Genomic DNA, 19,477 nt, shown 5'->3' with positions numbered 1-19,477 from the left:
AACAATGTGAGTGGGTGAAAACTAATATTAAAGTATTGTGAGTGGGTAAGTTATGGTGGGCCAAATAAGAGTAAAAATGGAATAAAGTAGGAGTGTAAAGAACTTTCAGGAACGGACTAAAACGGAAAGCGTAAAGAACTTTTAGGAACGGAGGTAGTATAAGTTTCCGAAACTTTTTCTAGACAAATAAACCTCTTGTGAATTTAACGTTCCACCGGTAGACTCGGCCATGTAAACATTACTACGCATTTTTTCGCTGGCGATGTGGTGGCGACGATGGTGGTGACGGTGGTGGACGACGATGATGGTCGGTGGCGGTGGCCGGGGGTGGTGGCCGGTGGTGGTCGTATTTAGGGTGGGAAAGTATTGAAATGACGAGTAAACAAAGGAGGGTATATGGGTAAATAAATGAGGCGATTTTGAATAATATGGGGCGGTAAATAGTAAGCCCCGTTTTATATGGGATATGCTATACTAGCAGTTGAAGTGGTTCAACAACGATTACGTTAACTTTACTATTAAAAGGTGGTAAAACAAATACTTTTATTCTTTTAGATGGTAAAATAAAAGTTTGGATTTTTTGTAGGTGGTAAATCACAAAAAAAAATTTCATTATATTTTAAAAGTTATGATTTATTTTGTAAATGGTAATATGACTGTTGTTGAAAATTGCAGGTTTTTTGTGGGAATGAGGACTACATTGTTGGTTGGTTTATTTGTGGGAAGCCTCTACGATTAGTAGCCTCCCTTTTTGATGTTAGTAGAACCTAACAACAATGGTGGGAAGCTTCCCATTTTCATTTTTTCTCAAATAAAAAGTGTAATTTTCCACCGATGTTGATGCTTAATTAGTTTTTTTTTTTTACCATGTTCTATGCACATCCTTAATGCACGAGACACAAAGGGCCAACACTTGGCCTGCCTTACAAGTGTGCTATAGACTATAGTACGTAAAAAAACAAAAGAAAAACCAAAAAAAACGAGCTGCTTCTTCTAAGGTACGCCACGGCCGGACCTGTGCACTGTGCAGTAGTAAAAAAAAACTGAAACCCGCGCTTTTTCGAACAAAGCCACTTCCCGTCAATTCTCATTTCCCACTCTGCGCCTGAGACCGTTTTTCTTCTTCCCCATTTCCATCTTCTTTCACCTCTTTCTCCCCCATTTCCATTCAATATTATGCTGTTTCAAGTTTCAAACTCCAAATTCGCGTTTTTCTACAGATAACAAAATATTTTCGGTCTTTGGATGTTGCTGTTTGTCAGAAAATTAGGGTTTCTGCTGCTACACAATTGTTTACATCTCCATCAATTGCTTTAGCTAATTCTTTAGTCAGGGTTTGGAATTTTCTATGGGGAAAAGACGTAGTACTGTTGTTATCGTGTCGTCAGACGACGACAACGACAACGACGATGTCTTCACCATTGGTAGAAACTGCTCATCTTCTAATTCCAAGCCGACTCTTAGAAATTCGAAGTCTGTTCTAAATTCGAAGTCGAGAACTGCTTACGCTAGACCGACGGCGAAGAAGGCGCGTCTTTCTCATCCTTTGTCCACTTCAGCCGAATTGCTCTCGAATTTTGACGAGGTGAAATTATTTTTGAATGAATTCGTTATGTCAGGTTTTCTATTCATTCAATTGAAAAAAATTGGTGTAAATTTTCAATTGTAGTACAAATTTCTATCTGGAGATTTGGCCGATGATTTTGCTGGGTTTCAGGTATCTACTGGTATGCCATGTTTATTTATTTATTCTTTTAAAAAAAATCATTTGAAGTTTTTGTCTGGTATACTATTCAGTATTCACATTATGAGTTTGTGGTCAAGTTGGAATAACACAAGGCAAATATGGAATTGGCTAAATTAGATGATGTTCGGCTATTAGCTTATTCATTTTCTGGCCATATTATGTAGAGATTTCATGTTTGTTTAATCTCTGACAATAAGAAAGAAATTGTATCAGATTCTAGGAGGTTGGACGGGGTGGAGTCTTGGGTATATAAGTATAGACCGCGTTCTCTGGAAGAGATTGCTGTTCATAAGAAGAAGGTAAACCTAGTTTTTAAAGTGATGATTTGATTTGAGATTAATGTTTTGTATTATTCATGATGCTGATCCCCTATGCCCTTAATTTGCAGGTGGAAGAAGTTAGAATGTGGTTTGAGGAAAAACTGTCAATTCCAAAGGTACTTTGTGCTTGGTGAAAACTTATATGATGTTCTTCTGTGCTTATTGCTCTACTATTACAGGCTTATATTTTGGATCTCATTTATTTGCACCTGATGCTACCGCGGCTAAGACATACAGAGAAATTGCTTAATTTAATCATTTAGATTGGCAAATTTATATCCTTTATCGGTAACTGTCACCCTTATATCTTCAGCCTTAAGCTGGCAATTGCTGTTCTATTTCTTGAAATATTTATTGGGGCAAAAATATTTGTGCTCCACTTTCTAGATGATATCTCTTGGTGATAAGATTGGTTTGGAGTTTTTGAATTTTCAGAAACCTAATGGCCCATCGAGATAGTTTAGCATGGAAAACTGCATTACAATGTAACAGGATATATTAGAGCATTTTTCCTTAATGTTTCCTACCTGTGGTTGTTGCATTGTCTGTGTTTTGTTGAAGTAGTGAGTTACACACTTATCTCTTTGTTAATCTGCATTGCAGCAAGGGTCCCAAAATTATGTTCTCCTCATCACTGGCCAAGCTGGGACTGGAAAATCTGTAAGTTCTATCCCTACCTTCTGTCTTAATCTCTTCCTACGTACTTTTGTGCATGGAGTCCCAAACTTCGATATAGGCGTAAAGTGAAAGTTCAGATCAGTACAAATGTACTGTAGTATTACAGTCCATTAATCCCGTGTATTAAATGCTATTACTCATACTGACTGTGGCAGTGCTCTGATGGTTGGAGTTTGACTTCCATATCTTGCCCTTGCCATCTTTCCAACATCCCATTAATCCTGTGTAAGAAATGCCATGACTCATATCGACTGTGTAGTGCTCTGGTAGTTGGAGTTTGACTTCCATGTCTTTCCCTTTTCCCATCTTCCCAATATTCTCTGTAGCTTATTTTTGTCACTCGTGTGATCAATGTCATTCTTTTATCTCTATTTAAGTATTATGTAACTTTTTCATTTTAAACTCATTATTGTAACTGATAATGCCTAACGCTGGAATGATCGCAGATTGCAAGGTCTATATGCTCTGAAAGAAGGGGTTGTAGATTATGGAAAGCTTTTTTTGAAGGAAAATTATAAAGAAAAAACTTGTTATATATTATGTGCCATCTAAAATGCATGTTTTCAGGCTGTCTGCCCATAGTTCTCTTTCATACTTTACTAGAATCATGTCGTTTGAAACATGTTATTCTTATCAGTGTAGCTAAATCCCTGCACATTTTACTGTAATAGGATATATATTTGCCTTCTTTAAGAAAAAAATGTGCTCAATTTGCACCCATTGTTGTCTGACTTACCCCCTTGTAATTGTCCATTTAATTTTTTTGCGGATGGTCTTGCTCACCGCTCCTTTCCTTAATTTGTGTGAATGCACTTACCCTTGCTGTTCAGTCAAACTTGTGGACCTCCATCTTTATGTGGCGTTGGATATGAAATTTCTCTTACATGTGCTGATTAGCTAATTTCCTGGATAGGCAACTGTCCGTGTTGTTGCATCCAAGTTTGGTGCCGAAGTTTGTGAATGGAATGCACCTACTCCTACAATTTGGGCGGAATATGTTCATAACTTGAATGCAGGTAACTTTCTCAATCATGTCCACAGTTCTCTTTATATTAACACAATTTGTTTCGGTATTTTCTTGATGGTTCACCACAGATGAAATGTACTATTTGTATGCTTCTGCATTGGGTGAGATTTCCTATAAGAACAAGTTGTAAATGTAAAGTTTAACAAAGTAAACCTTGATAATTTGTTAATGTGAAGGGCTGTCAGTGCTATTTGAATATCTTGGATGACAGTGCTAGTTATTTTTGTTGACACTTCTGTTGAACTAAGTAGGTACTTGGCTCTTAAGTTTATAGATGTGGAATTTTATATTCATCTACTTGTAAATATTGTTTTTGATGACTCGACAACTGCATCAATTGTTAAGTATCTAACACGTTATTTATCTGCCTCCAGGGGTGACATATATATCTAAGTTGGATGAGTTTGAGAATTTTGTGGAGCGGGTTAGGAAGTATGGGATGCTTTCATCATCTCTTTCTGGGTCAAGGCAGCCCATGGTACTCTTGGTTGAAGATCTTCCTGTAGCAAGTGGAAGAATTGCTCAAGGAAGACTTCTCAATTGCCTGCAACTGCTTGTTAAATCGGTACAAGTACCAACAGTGATCTTGATAACTGACTATAGTGCAGGTGACTCTGCTGATGCTGGCATGCGTCATTGGGAAGAGCTTTCTTCATCTTTGGAGAGTGCTGGTGCCTGTAAGGTTGTTGTTCCTTAATTGTATTATCTTTTTCTGGTGGAGAGGGTTAAGGGTGGGGTGTTTATCCATCCAATGTTTTTTGTACAAATTGTTTGTGACTTTCTGCTAAACTTTCAGATGGCTTTCAATCCAATAACAGTGAATTCAATAAAGAAGGTGCTTTCCAGAATATGTAAACAAGAAAAATGCAACACAAGTAGTGAGCAGGTAAACTTGATAGCCAATGCAAGTGGAGGTGATATCAGACATGCTATCACGACTTTGCAGTATGCTTGCTTGAGACAAGAGAAAAAGGTTCTTGTATCTTCTGAGAAATGCACGTCTAATTTAGAAGCTAAAGTTCACGATCATGGTCAAAAGGATGCTGGATCTTCCTTGGCATATGGCAGGGATCAAACATTATCTTTGTTTCACGGCCTTGGGAAGTTTTTACACAATAAAAGAGACACTGAGTGTACCATATCCCACAGTAAGCATCAATATAAGCTAAAGTTGTAACTGTTTGCCTATTGTTGCTAAAATGTTGCAGATTAGTGTGAGGATAAGGAGCAAACTACATGACTTGATGGTCAAATTTTGCTCTGCCCAAAACCTCTTCTTGACTGTTTTTTCCTTATTGATTTTTCTTTTCTCCTTGTGGTTGGGGGGTAGGGGATTGTTGTGCTGTGCGAAAGATAGAGATTATTGGGTCACATTTTGGGAGATCTTCTTAACTACTCCATTTATTATGTGGACTTCAATCCTCCCACAGCTTAAGATGATAATCTTCATATAGCTTATTGGTGTGTTTAATTATTCTTTTCATCGTTTTAAATCATAATGTCACCTATTGCCACAAAGTTTATTTTTTCATTTGGAAGGCCTTCGTTCTTTCTTTTTTGGCAAAATTTCGTTCTTTTTTATTATTCACAGTTTTACTTCTTAACATACTCCCTTCACCCCCACCCCACCCCCCCCCCCCCCAAAAAAAATACTTTCGACAGAAAAAAGGATTGATCAAATTCTATTGAGTCGGACTTTTGGATTATTAATCGGCACAAACAGCTTGCTTTTTTTATTCATTGTGAAGAAGGTTGCCAATATACATATTGGATGAAGGGTTTATTGGATTTTTTTTTTTCTTAAGCAGTAAATCTGTGTAATTTGGTTCTCCGCACCCAGGCCAGGAATTTATTAGAGGCTTGGTGTTATGTGGTGTGAAGGCTATTGGAGATTTGTAGTAATTCCTTGGTTGCTTGTTGAGAATCTCTTTGCATTTCTATTCTTAGTTCTCCTATGTATTTCAACATATCCTCCCTCCCTCCAACTTGAAGCAAATACAGTAATACACACAAAAAGGGGGTCAAAGGAGACAGAAATTTTAATTGATTTTTACTCCTTTTTTCCCGCTTTTGTTTAACAAATTAATCCTGGTCCATGTGTAGTTTCTTCGCAATAATAGTTACTGTAATTTGCAGGTGATGATGGATTTTATTTGAAAGAAGGATTTACAAGATTACCTTTGAAAATGGATGCCCCTGAAAAGGTTCTTTGTCAAGCATATGGGCAAGCAAGGCCAGTGGCTGAGTTTCTACATGAAAATGGTGTGTTTTTTAAAAAATAATTTAGTGTTATTTAATTTTTTGTTATTCTTTGACTGTTGTGAAAAAATTCTGCTCATGCCTACTGAGGTCCACTCCCATGAAATAATATCTCTCTTCCCATGCCGAAGAAGCAAATATTGCTTTTGCAATTTTTTCAGATTAGTTGCTACATAAATTTATTCGTGCATTTTTGCTGCATTAATGTATTTTTTCTACTGCTGTGTTAATGGAGTTTTGTTCTGTTTGTTTTTTCCCTCGTGGTTTGTGTCTTGACTTTTGGCTACTCGAAAGTCGAAACAGTCTAACCTATATTTTATCCAGTGAGAAGTAAGGGGCATATGACAGTATGACTGCAGCCAGGCAATGAGTGAATGTTGTGTACTTAAGCTGCCTACTCAAATGTTTGCTTGCTGCTTATTTTTCCCGCAAGATGCCATGACTTCTTTTGTTGGTGATTTGAACTCTTCTGTCAGGTCAAGGAAAAGTTTCACATGCATGTCTGTGATTGGACAATTCTTTGCTGTTTGTGAACATAATTCCCTATATATCGTGGGGGTGATGTTTCAAATAAAGGAGTATATCCTGCTTATAGTGGGAGATAGAAACATAAAGTAAACTTAAGCCCTGTAAAAATTTGAAAGTTGAAACACTAAGTGTGTGAGAGTCATTTTACTAGCTACATCTCAGGAAGTGGAAGAGCATCCCAAGAAGCTGAGGGAGTTCCAGACACTCACTCTTACATACTTACATCATAATATGTACTCCCTCCGTTCGATTAAGATTGCTCCATACCCTTTATTAGTTCGCTGTTTTAAGAGTTGTTACTTTGAGAGCATGCGGGTTCTCTTTTTTTATCATGCTGTGATGGCACATGGGCTGTTGAGTAGGGAAAATTTCCATGAAAGGAATGGGGAAAACTCAATGGGACATCCATTTTAGGAATATGGGCCAATCTTAGTGGAACACTGGAACAAAAGGAGTATATCATAGAGCCAACAATGAGTTGGGTTGGGTCGGAATCAGGTCGACCCATATATACACGGATTGAAAATTTCCCAACCCAACCTGATTATACGGGTTTGAACTAAATTCTGGTGAATTTGACCTGTTTAAGTTTTTTTTGCCCCCTCGAGATCTGTTGTGGAGACTTGATGTCAGATGCAACTTGGTCTCGAAACTTTGATGTAGAATTTGAAAACAAATGTGACTTGCCTCCATTGATTCTAAGAACTTTTAACCTTGAAGAAAGGAGATGAAGAGCGAAAATCGTCCCACCGAGCGTGCCAAATTTGTAAACACAAATTTCAGAGTCTGCAAAATAATAAACTCAAAATAATGTGAACAAAATATATTTTATTGATTTTTGAAGTTTTGGGCACAATCTCTAAATATTTGCTCCTCTGATTCGATCTCCACTTTGAATTTGACTTGGCTCAAGGATTGATTTGATTTGTACTTGAATGAGGGCCTTCGGGCTTGATCTCGTTCAAGGATCTTGATGTAGAATAGAACGGCACGTCAGTTTTGTATGCTTGTTGTTCTTCTTCCACCAGGTTGATTTGATGTCGATTTGGTGTTGCTCACGAACGGGTTTTGATATTCTTGAATAAGGGCCTTCGGGCTTGATCTCGTCCAAGGTTGATCTTCTAGAATGGAACTGCACGTTGATTTGGATGCTTGACGTTCTTCTTCTAGGGAGAGAGAGTTTGATGTGACTTGACTGGTAGGGAGAATATTTGAGAGTTTTAGGTTTGCCGTCTGTTTTCTCCTCCCCTGAAAATGATGCAGGAAACTCCTATTTATAGGAGTGAGCTGAACTTTTAGGGTTTTATGTGTTTTGGGCTTTTTGAATTGGACTTGATTATCATGACCCGTTTATAACCATTTAACCTATTTTGTTAGGTTTAACCATTAAAAATATCCGGGTTTGATTAAAATAACTAAAGTGGGCCAAAATAATTTATGCAACCAAATTAATTAATTTTATTGACTGTCAAATAATTATTGAGTCAATACTTTGACTTTTGACTCTAATGATATCCGACGTGGCACATTTACAAATTTTCCGTGCCTACAAGTGTAAATCGACTTGACTTTATAATAACTAAAGGGGTGATTTTCGAGGCAAGTCTCATAGCGAAAACCAATACTCCAATATGTATTTGACAGAAATCAAAACCTCAAATAATTGTTGAGTGTTGAAGGAAAAAATGTAAATAAAATATTCCAAATAACATTCTACTGATCTATATACATACGTGTTTGAACTTGAATAGTTGATGAAATAATTTAGCAATACAATAATTTTTAATAAATGTAGGAAGGAAAGTCAGGTGAGTAAAATTGGTCATCCAAGTCTAGGCGACACTCGCATATTAAGAAGGGGATCATTAATTACTTTTTCTTCTCGTCTTCCTTCATTGTTATTTAGGAAATGACCATAGATCTGATAATTTTTGTTGATGTATTACATACAAAATCTAGGTTGATACGTTCTGAGATGAGGTGGAGAAGATAGATATTGAAATCTGAAAGAGAAAAATAAGTATTGGCGGTTGCTACGCATTCTTTCAATTTTTTTCTTATTTGTAAATTGTAAAAAGCTAAAAAGATCCAAAATTAATATGATTATGCAGGTTGAGCGGGTTGATCTACCCAATTAGCTATATGCGTTAGGTGGGTTGCTTTCAACCTGTTCAAACCCATTTAATTAAACGGGTTGGGTTGACACATTTAATTAAACGGGTTGAAAATCTTGGCCCAACCCTTTATTATTGGGTTGGATTCGGGTCAGCTTTTGCCAACTCTCGTATATCATAAGTTGGCATGTAGAACTAGTTGTGGATCATGCTATGTGTTTGCCATCAGGCGTGGATAGATGCTCAAATGTCATATCTTAGAGAAGCACACGACGTTTTATCTTTACTTATTTTAGTTGTGAGTGAATTTGGCTAGCCCTTATTTTCCTGAAGTTATCTTATCTGAATTGATTTTTCCTGAAGTAAGTGGGCACAGGTGAACAGAACAAGATCTTTTAATGGATGCCACAAACATGTTTTGGTAAAACAATGCTTTGTCATCATTTCTTGCACCTTTGCTTTGCAGTACTAGATTTTCTCAGTCAGGATGCAATTGAAGATGCATGGTCGGTGGTATCATATTTGAGCGATGCTGACTGTCTTCTTTCCTCAGTTCATCGAACTGTGACTAGAAATTATGAAATAGAGAATGTTATTCAGTCAGCCGCTGCCTCAGTAGCAGTGCGTGGGGTTCTCTTTGGAAATGCGCATCCTTCCCCTTCCAGGTGTGACTATTATGTGCATGTATTTCTTTTTACATTTTGTGCAGGCTGCCCTGCATACATCTACTGAGTTATATACCAATTACCCTTCTGTATGATAGGTGGCACTCTATACGTCGTCCTGAACTTTGGCAGGCTGAGAAATCAACAAGGAGCAATATGGTGAGTTTTATATCATGGTCTTGTTATGGTATAATTTGCAAGTCCAAATTCCTTTTTTTTGTGTGTTACTGAAGCTTCTAGGTTTGTCATATACTCGGTACTTGATAGTTGCTATGATTTAGGCTGCGTTCTATTGACCTGATTTCCACTTATTTTTCCTGAACTTATCTTATCTGAACTTATCTGAACTTGACTGAACTTATTAGAACTTATCAAAACTTATTTTAGTTATAAATTGTACTTAGCCAACCCTTATTTTTCCTGAACTTATCTTATCTGAACTTATCTGAACTTAACTGAACTTATCTGAACTTATTTTTCCTGAAATAAGTGAAAATAAGGTGAACAGAACATGGACTTAGTTACATATGAAGCCAAAATCTGTGTCGTTATCTCCATATCTGTAGATTCAGATGCCAAATGGTTATTCTTGCTGTTGAATCTGATTGTCAACTACTCAACTATAAACATTTACAACTTTTTTATGACTTTCTAGCACCTTATTTTTCTATCCTGTAATAGACAAGTGCTGCTTTTTGTAAGGAAGTGGGGGAAAAAATCCGTCTTTCGCTTTCATGATACTTCGAAATTGACATACCACGTATGTGAAGCTATAGTGGATAATCACTGGCCTTTGCCACCTTGACTGTTTTCTGAAGTCCTGCATAAAGCTTATTCCTGTCAACTGCTGTAACTGCTATTAATCGATCTTAAATTTTTCATGGCAGCATGAGATGGAGAGGCAAAGGCTTGACCATTTTTATACTCTAGGCTTGGCCAATATATCTGCTATCTGCACTGACTACAGACCGGCTCTTAAATGGCTTGGTTATAGAGCATCTTTGCCTTTGGAACATGCTGATGTTAACAACAGCTTAATACGAGATAATTCACTGGAAAATGATGAACTTGTTGATACATATCCCCAAAATCAGGCTGGTGATGACTTTACCGATGATGATATTGAGGAATGGTAATTATTGTTTCATGACTGCGCTCGAGGAAGTGAGAATCAGATTTACAGCCATCATTCGCTGTTTCTTTTGTCGGCTTCATATTGCAGTCTATATAGAAGGTGATTATATCTGGGTGAAGAATCTGTAATCAAATCATATGTTCTTCACGCACTTTTGAAATCAAGCGAAGCATTCTATGATGGAAATTCCTGAAGCGTTCCAGTTTATATTCCGGTCCCCAGGAAGTTGATTAGTTAAATTGTATTATACAGAGTAGGTTTTATTACTTGTATATAATGAGTTTTTAGTTTGATCTGATGGGTAGTTTCATAATGATGAAATGTGCTATTGAATCCATAGTTTCGACCCATTATTAACGCAGATGATTAGATGAAGAGCTTGTATGGACCAAACGGCTTCACAGTTAGTTTTGTTGAAGCGAATTTATTGGACACTTTAAGACGGCATCCTGTAAGCATGCTATTTTTGCTGCATGCATAATGCGCCAAAAGTTGACTAATGTCAATAGTTTTTGCTAACATCTTGGCAGTGTTCATATTTATTGTTTTACTTGCACCGTTGCACGCCCGTGTTCATTCGTCTTCTTTTTTTGTCATTCTCTCTACAAGATACGTTGTACAAATGCCAAAAAAATACCCAACAATGGCGAGTGATGTACGTTTCTCAAATATAAATCTACACATTCGTGTTCATATTCATTGTTGTACTTGCAACATTGCACGACCATGTTCATATTAATTGGCATCTGTTATTATTCTATCTCTGGCTAGTTTTTCAGAATATTGAAAGACTTGACAGGTACTCGGACAACTTCTATTGGTTCATCTCACTAGTTACATGTTGTGTGGTGCATAAATTTTCAAAAGACCGGCCCAAACACAAACTAAGTCTACAGGCTCTCGTAGTCCCTTGCACAAAAGCTTATGCCTAATATGAAGTATCATTTAGTTTCACGTGTTTTTTCGTGCTAGTCTATGTCGTCCTTTTTTCCAAAAAAGGTTCAAGCACGATCCACGACATTGTGATTTGTGAATGCATCATGTCGTATTTTTTTGTGTGCTTGGACACAATGCCATAGAAATATGATATGTACAAGATTCAAACTCGTAACATCAAGTTTTAACAATAAACGCCATATCCAATTGAGCTATCATATTTTACATGTTTATGCAAAATGAAATTTTCTTTTTTTGGTAACAACTTAATTCATTGATGAAAAGTCATACGACATCTACAAACAAATTTGAATCTAACAAATACATAAAAATTAAATCAAATAAAACTTCATTTAAACAAAAGTACGATAGTAGTGTATTTAACTTTTTGTATACTCTTTTCCGTGTCGCTAAGATTTACATCTTTCCTCGACGAGGATTTCTATAAATTTATTGTAGCCACAATAATATATGGTTTTCGTATGATTCATCTGATTGTATACCGAATCTGACTGAGCTGTCTCTCGATCTAGCATAAATATTAACCAAAAATACTTGGAAAATTAGTGGTTTATACTTTATACTAATATAAATTAAGATTTTTTTTTTGTGAAAAAGATTTAAAAGTAGTTTTATAATATAACTAGTTAGTGCCCAAGGCGATGTCCCGGATAGTAGAAAAATTGAACACTTAGATTGTTATATACTCCGTAACTCGCTTTGAATATTTAATAATTAGTAACACGTAAAACTAATGACTAATTAGGGATGTGAGACTATTAAGAAATGATTTAGATCAATTTTCTAAATATATTGACTTAATATAATTATGAATGTGTAAGAAACAACAAAATGAGTTGTTGCATAGTAGTTTAAATATGCGACTAACAAAGGTGACGATGCGTCATATCATTGCTATATAGGAAGCTACATGTGACAAGATGACATTTCTCGTCTTATAATTTTAACAATAGTATAGACAATATTATTATTTATTCATGTACGGAGGAGTAATAACTCAGGGATTGTCCAACACCAAATTGTAGTTGCAAATTTGAAAAATGGGGTATGACCGTATGAACTATTGCCTATTGGGTGTGATTTGTGAGCCTTATGGCCCAGACGTTAATCTTTTAACCATATTTTACCCATCCGATAAAAAAAAAGGCAAAAAAAGAATGAATTTACCCTTTCTCTTTCGCATGATCGCTCTATTGGCAGCGAAAATCAGATGAACAGAATAAACAGTGTGGCTCCATTGCCAATTTCACAGGTTTGTTGTTTACCAAAATCCCTAATTTCTCAATTATACAATTATTATTGTTTGTTTAGCTTCGCTAGTCGTTAATTTCTGTGCTAGAAAACAACGATTGAATGATCAACAATGGCCATTCGGAAAATTTAACTTCTTCGTATGTTTTTTTTTTGGATTAATACGTTATGATCATTTTATGTTTATGTTTTTCTTTGAAAAAATTAAGAAAGGATATGAGGTGTTAAGAATTGTACTACTTCATATTGGTTTTCTGTTGCGAAAATGCTTTCAATTTTGTACATTTTCTACTGTTGTACGAATAGTTATGTTGAATTATCCCTGTCGAGAATTACAATCAATACACAAAATAAAAAAATATGGTAAATTGCCAGAGAAGGGTGTTAATTAAGAACAAATTTTAATTTTAGCTTTAATTGCTTGAGATCATTTTGGGACTAAGGCTTTGTTGTTGTTGTTGTTGTTGTATTGCTTGAGATTATAATTTCAGGCAGTCATTTTAGGAATTTAGGGTTCTGTTTCACTATGCATATGAAGTACTTTGGTGCATTGATGTCTAATTTAATAGTTTATGTGATGCATTACTCCTTTGTACAACTAATGGTGTCCTAAAGCATTGTAAATTGATTGAACATGGAAAGTGTATTTGTGATGTAGAGATTAGTTTTGTGTTATTAACTTGCTTATGGTGATGCTTGTATCGGGTTTTTATTAACTCGGTATTCGGCACACTTTGTTTAAAACCCTAGATGTCCGGCCCATCTACACGGTCAGGGAGGCTGTCGTCCATGAAGAATGAACAACCATCGAGGGCAAAATGGACAACATCACTTACCAAGGTGTTAGTTGATTTGATGGTTGATCAGGTTCATCAGAGGATCAGTCAAAAGCTTTCAATAGGGAACAAATGGAAGTATATATGTGATGAGTTTTATAGCAGAACTGGTTTGAGATGGGATAGAGAACAGCTCAAGTATCGATGTACAGTCTTGAAGAAGCTGTATGTCACTGTGAAGTCACTTTTGGATCAAGGTGATTTCTGCTGGGATGAAAACACTGGTGCTATTACAGCCAAAGATGAAGCATGGGATATGTATATAAAGGTATACAACTTCATATTTTGGGTTTGCTTGTTAAGAAATAGATTCCACATCTTGGTTTAGCAATGTTAATTAGACTAATTTATGAATTACCTGGTTTCCCGTCCCCTTCCCCATGAATGAACCCCACGAGGGTTCTCATCGAGTCATCGGTAGTGGAGTGGTGGGTTATTTTCATGTTTCAAGAAGGTTTTACAGTCTCGCTTATCATATAAAAAGTGTCTTTTACATTAAGTTTTAATGCTGATTTATAATCAAAAGATAGACCCTTCTGTTGGTCATATGTTAGTCTGAATCAGGAACTGTTGATATGGTTCACTAGTTCAGTCATCAGTGTTTCCTTTTTCATTTCTGCTGGGATCTTCTGACTTGTTTGAAAACTTGGAAAATAAGTTTTTTGACTGCCTTGGAAAGTTATACAGGTCAAATCAATCAGTATGAAGTTTTGTTTTCTTTTGTTAGTATCGCGTGTAAAAGTATAATGCAAGTTATCATTTATGAATGATAATGTTCTATTGACGAGCAGGAACATCCTGATGTTGATACTTTGAGAGCAACTGGCTGTCCAATCTATAAACAATTGTGCATAATATTCTCAGAATCTGGTAAAAGTCAAAACAGAAATGGATACGTTGAGAAGCAGGGAGGAGGGTTAGATCCTGTGAGCAACATTACAGAGGACTGCTCGACAGAATCAGAAGGAGTGGCTTGTGCGGGGAATGAGAAAGAGAAGTCTCCTCCATGTGTAGATAACCTTCAATCAGTCAACCGGAAGAGAGGAAGGAAGGGGCTTGAGGATTTGATGGCGGATGCTATTTCCGAGATGGCAGCTGCATCAAGAATGAGGGCAGAAACAATTCATCAACGCAGTCAGAGATTTACCATATCCAAGTGTGTAACTGCTTTGGATGAGTTGCAGGGCATTGATGAAAAGGTGTATTTTGCTGCTCTTGATCTTTTCAATAATCCAGTTGCAAGGGAAATGTTTTTGTCACTTAAAGATGATAAGCGGTTGATGTGGTTGCAAGGTAAGTGCAAACTATCCCCCTAGTTCTTAGGATTGGGTTAGCTTTGCTGATATACATAAGGTTAGTATTTAGCTGAAGCCTACACATAACTACGGCACATAGGAATAATTAACCAATGGCTAGTGCTGTAGTGCTTGCCTCGAGGTCCATGATTTTCATGGATGTGAATAGATTTTATTTTTCTTTTTCGAGGCTACTTTTTTAATTGAAAAATGAGTTACTGATTTTGTTCATAATCCAAGGTATCAATTAGGCTAATGAAGTATAGAAGATTGGAAGTTTTCTATGACAGTTTGGAGTTAGAGTTCTCTCCTCCTGCATATTTTATTACAAGCATAGGGTGTACACCTTCATTTTATGTAATGTCTTACATTCATAGCGATATGAAGTAGATTAAGGTTCACTTAATACATTCATAGTGATATGAAGTATATTAAGGTTCACTTAATACATTCATAGTTATATGAAGTAGATTTAAGGTTCACTTGATTCATCTGGGATCTGGTATTTTCAGCAGGTTATTCTTTCTATTGTTTTGTTAATAATTTCTGTGAAGCATTGTCGCTTAAGGCAAGAAACACGAAGATACCAATTAGTATCATACTGACACCATGGTAACATGAGACGGGTATGTGTTTGGAAACACATCTCTGATATGGGCCACGAGGGAAATGCGGTAGACCTTTACATTTGGAAATTTGTTCAACTCCTTGGGAAAACCACTTTCAATCAACAACAAAATTCACTTTAAACTTTAAAGAAAAACGGGAAATATGAGAGTAGTTTTCCTTATAACGAAATCACACAAGATCTGTTTGGTAGACAATAATAAATGGTGGGAAGAGAATAATTTGTAGGGTCAAAATGTCCATAGGAATGCTAATTGACCAAAGAACTCATTCTCTTCACAAGTACGTATTCATTATCATCCATTTAAAATGGATTGAGTTGAAATGAAAATTTATGGGCAAAAAGCAAGTTTGTGATAAATTGCATTACCATGGATATTATAAAGTTACTTTCCTTTTCCAATTATAGTTCAATTTATTATGAGGTTACTGCCATTTATTATCGCCTCTCAAACAAGCAGATAACGCAACACACTAACAAATCGCTAAATTACACCTTTACTGCTGTCCAGGCGCAATCGTGATTACACGGTGGATACCTATCCACCCTCCTCTACGTGGATATGAGTTAGAACGTTGTGTTAATTTCAGAAAATCTAGAAAATATTTTTTTGTGAAGAATTGCAACTTCAGAAATCAAAATCTGCAAATGAGCTGCAAAGGAGGCAAATGTAAGTATTATCACCAAAAAGTAACGGATTTGCAACTTACATAAACCCTAGAAAATGGAATTGCGTGAAAACGACAACTTAATAGCTCAAATTCTGCAAATAAACGAAGAACGAAACAAAAATAAGTATAATCACAACCTTTTCTTAATTTGCACTATGTAATTTTTTCGCACAAAATAAAATGTTCACATTAATATATGTAGATGTTCATTTTTGTGAAGTATAGTTTTATGCTACAATTTTAGATCTATCACAATACATGTTTAATTACCAATTGAGGTTGGCATGAGTGGTTAAGGGCCTCTTGTTCCTTAACCAAAGTCTCGGGTTCGAGCCTTGGGAATGGAAAAAATCTCAACTGGGAGGGATGCTGCCCATCGAGGTACCCATGCAAACTCCCACGGGAGATTATCTCGCCGAAGGCGGTGGGAACTCCTTGTAATAAAACCAAAAAAACAATACATGTTTAATTTATAAAGTATGTCCAGATTTTTAGAATAAAATTAGGAATAAATCGTTAGACACAAATTCTTATTTACAATGGGTGTACAATAAATATTGTACACTGGAGTAAAAGTTAACTCAAAATGCTTAAAAGTTAAGCATATATATGTAAAAGTTATCTATTTTTAAGTGATAAATTTTTTTATTTTAGTAAAACTTATTTCTTCAAAATCACTAATAATGAATAAAATTAATAATTTAACCCTTTTAAATATTTATCTATCAATTTTTTTTTACTAATATAAAAGTTAATCAAAACTAAGTTAAAGTTACAAAAAAAAAATGGTTAAAGTTATCTTGGTGTACAATAAATTTATTGTACACCTTGTGCGCGCAAGATCTTTTGATCGTTAGAATTAATTTTGTAATGTAATTTACAAAAAATATAATAACACTATCTAATTTAAACTTTGATCAGAGATGTAAAATCAATCGTTATCGTAAACTAAAACTAAGGAAGCAGATGCCGGTAATAATGAAATGTAAGAGTATTATTATGGATCTCAAACCTTTATAGCAAATTACCAAAGAAAGTTTGATTTATGTTCACCATTAAAATAGTTTATGTTCATAATTTAAAACTTAATATTCACATTTATATATATGATATTGAATAATCGATTGATTTTCTTAATTTGAAAATTCGTAATATGTTCATTTTAAAGAGTCATAATGTTCATAATAATAAATAAGGATCTATTCTGGTTTTGTAAATTTAAAATTATGTTTATGATTTATACTTATATGTTTGAATCAATTGTGATAAAAATGTGTTTACGTTTTAATGTCTTGAATATATTTACAAAATTATTTTCTTAAAGAATCATCTATATATATTTCGATCTTGGTTATGTTCAACTTAAAAAAACTCAATGTTCGGTTTTTAGAAGTTTAGTGTTCGTATCATGTTTGATATCCTATTCAAAAGTTCAATTTTCATTACCAGAACATATTGGTGTTTTGATTTATGTTCACTATTAAAATAGTTTATGTCCATAATTTATAAACTAATGATCATTTTTATACGATACCAAATAATCGATTGATTTCATAAACTGGAAATTGGTAACATGTTCATTTTAAATAGTCATAACGTTCATGATAATAAATAAGGATATATACGTCCGATTCTGGTTTTGTAAATTTAAAACTTATATTTTTAAGGTAATTGTGATAAAAATGTGTTTATACAAGTTTATTTCCTGAATATTTTTATATAAGAAGTTTCTTAAAAAATCACCAATTATTCTTGGTTATGTTCAATGTTAAAACCCCATATTCAGTTTTAGAAGTTCAATGTTCATATCATGTTTGATATCTTATTCACAAGTTCAATTTTCATTTTAGAAAGCTCAATTTTCATAATTCAACGAGGAGGAGAAAAGACGAAGTTGAAGAAGCGAGGGGAAAGTAGGTGAATTCAATCTGTTTGCATTTGGTGGTAAAAAAATTGTCGAAGAGGAGGAGGGCCGTATGAGAACTATAAAGATGGAGAGTAGTTGCAGAGGAGAGAGAAATAAATAGAGAGGAAAGAGGAACAAATAGAGAAGAAAAAGATCCATTAATTTCATGAAGTATATATTTTTAACTTGTTTATTTATCGAATGTCAAATATTCTCCCTAAATGTAGCGTAATGATGAAACTTGTGTGGACTAGTGTTTCTGATTTATAATTTAATATTACTTAATTAGTGTAAATTACAATTTCATAGAAGAGAAGTATGAAGAGGAAGATTTCTTTTCATTGTACATTCAATCTCTCAGTACATCAAATAAGACTTGGCTGAGTGGTAAAAGTTTGGCCTTGTAGCAAGTATAAAATACGGAATATTACACAGTCGCAGTTGAGTCCATAATTACATTGAAACGTTTTCCGCTAACTTTACATGACAACTTTTCAGTGTTATTACAAGGAATAGTTGGGGAAATTCGAAAAGGATGGAAGGTGTTTTTTCTTAACGCAGAAACAGAGATATATATTACATTAAGTTAAAAGGGTTCTAACAGAACCCAATGTTTTTAACAGTACAATCAAAAGATCAACTATGGATCTAGACATATCCAATCCTCCAATTCCAAACATAGCTGAAAATACCAGTAAGAAAAAGATCAGATGGCTTCCTATAATACAGAACCACAAGACATTGACTACGGGTGACTTTACTTGGATTATTTCTTGCTGCAAAAGCTGATTAGATATCTTACAACAAAATACAACTGAGTTCATTGATCAAGTTCACAGAAGGGTAGTTATGCATCAACTACAGATGGGATCTCTTGTAGATAGGTCTGCAGAATGTTCTTCGGTGGCTGAAAATGATAGGTACGCTCTCCATCCATAGTGCGACCAATATCAGCAAGTCCATGAGCAACAACATTTATTTCACGCTTAACATGGAGAATGGATACATTCCAATCTTTCTTCAGTAAGGCAACCACATCCACAATGATTGCAGCTAACTGGTGGTCGTGGTAGTCTTGTGGATTGTTCAACATTTTCTTGATTTCCTCCGCATCAGTTTCGAGTTCCAGATTTGTAATTTTCCTACCCCATGCAATAAGGAGCCCTTCCTTAATCGCCAATAGTTCTGCAGATGTTGGCCCAATAGTCTTGAATTTTAGGGAGAAACCAATCTCCCACTTTCCTTTGTCACAGCAAATTACACCATCACCAGTAGCATTGTTGATGGAGATCCAAGAACCATTAGTGTTTAGTTTGAAGAAGTTGGTTTGTGGAGGTGCCCAAGTTCTTGGTTGATCAGCCATCAAATTAGATGAAGAAGCAACGACTTTCCCTTTATCCATCTGTATCAACTGTTTAGAGTATTTTTAATCAACCGCAAATTTATTATAGAAAGAATAA

General features: G+C 35.2%; 2 protein-coding genes across 2 annotated transcripts; both read left to right on the top strand.

Moving 5' to 3' along the window:
* Window positions 1-951: 951 nt before the first annotated feature.
* Window positions 952-10,994, top strand: LOC110804563 (cell cycle checkpoint protein RAD17). The gene is made up of 12 exons (XM_022010168.2): window positions 952-1,585; window positions 1,670-1,727; window positions 1,961-2,046; window positions 2,136-2,183; window positions 2,671-2,727; window positions 3,659-3,761; window positions 4,147-4,454; window positions 4,569-4,920; window positions 5,909-6,034; window positions 9,140-9,338; window positions 9,437-9,497; window positions 10,226-10,994. The coding sequence occupies exons 1-12, from the start codon at window positions 1,349-1,351 to the stop codon at window positions 10,472-10,474; spliced, it is 1,884 nt and encodes a 627-aa protein (XP_021865860.2). The 5' UTR covers window positions 952-1,348; the 3' UTR covers window positions 10,475-10,994.
* Window positions 10,995-12,502: 1,508 nt separating this feature from the next.
* Window positions 12,503-15,308, top strand: LOC110804569 (L10-interacting MYB domain-containing protein). Its single transcript, XM_022010174.2, has 3 exons — window positions 12,503-12,682; window positions 13,432-13,785; window positions 14,309-15,308. Exons 1-3 carry the CDS (start codon window positions 12,641-12,643, stop codon window positions 14,831-14,833), a joined length of 921 nt encoding a protein of 306 aa, XP_021865866.1. The 5' UTR covers window positions 12,503-12,640; the 3' UTR covers window positions 14,834-15,308.
* The last annotated feature ends 4,169 nt before the right edge of the window (window positions 15,309-19,477 follow it).

This window comes from Spinacia oleracea, chromosome 3 (assembly GCF_020520425.1).
Source record: "Spinacia oleracea cultivar Varoflay chromosome 3, BTI_SOV_V1, whole genome shotgun sequence".
Taxonomy (NCBI): Eukaryota; Viridiplantae; Streptophyta; class Magnoliopsida; order Caryophyllales; family Amaranthaceae; genus Spinacia; species Spinacia oleracea.
The sequence above is the reverse complement of the archived record's forward strand: the minus strand, read 5'-3'. Positions and strand labels throughout refer to the sequence as shown.

What these genes read in the sequence shown, in the direction of transcription:
- LOC110804569 (XM_022010174.2), top strand. Translation starts at nt 12,641, where the DNA reads ATGAACAGAATAAACAGTGTGGCTCCATTGCCAATTTCACAG. An exon ending in CTCCATTGCCAATTTCACAG is followed by an intron (nt 12,683 to 13,431) that starts GTTTGTTGTTTA and finishes TTAAAACCCTAG; the next exon opens with ATGTCCGGCCCATCTACACG. An exon ending in CATGGGATATGTATATAAAG is followed by an intron (nt 13,786 to 14,308) that starts GTATACAACTTC and finishes ATTGACGAGCAG; the next exon opens with GAACATCCTGATGTTGATAC.
- LOC110804563 (XM_022010168.2), top strand. Translation starts at nt 1,349, where the DNA reads ATGGGGAAAAGACGTAGTACTGTTGTTATCGTGTCGTCAGACGACGAC. An exon ending in TGGGTTTCAGGTATCTACTG is followed by an intron (nt 1,728 to 1,960) that starts GTATGCCATGTT and finishes AAATTGTATCAG; the next exon opens with ATTCTAGGAGGTTGGACGGG. An exon ending in TGTTCATAACTTGAATGCAG is followed by an intron (nt 3,762 to 4,146) that starts GTAACTTTCTCA and finishes ATCTGCCTCCAG; the next exon opens with GGGTGACATATATATCTAAG.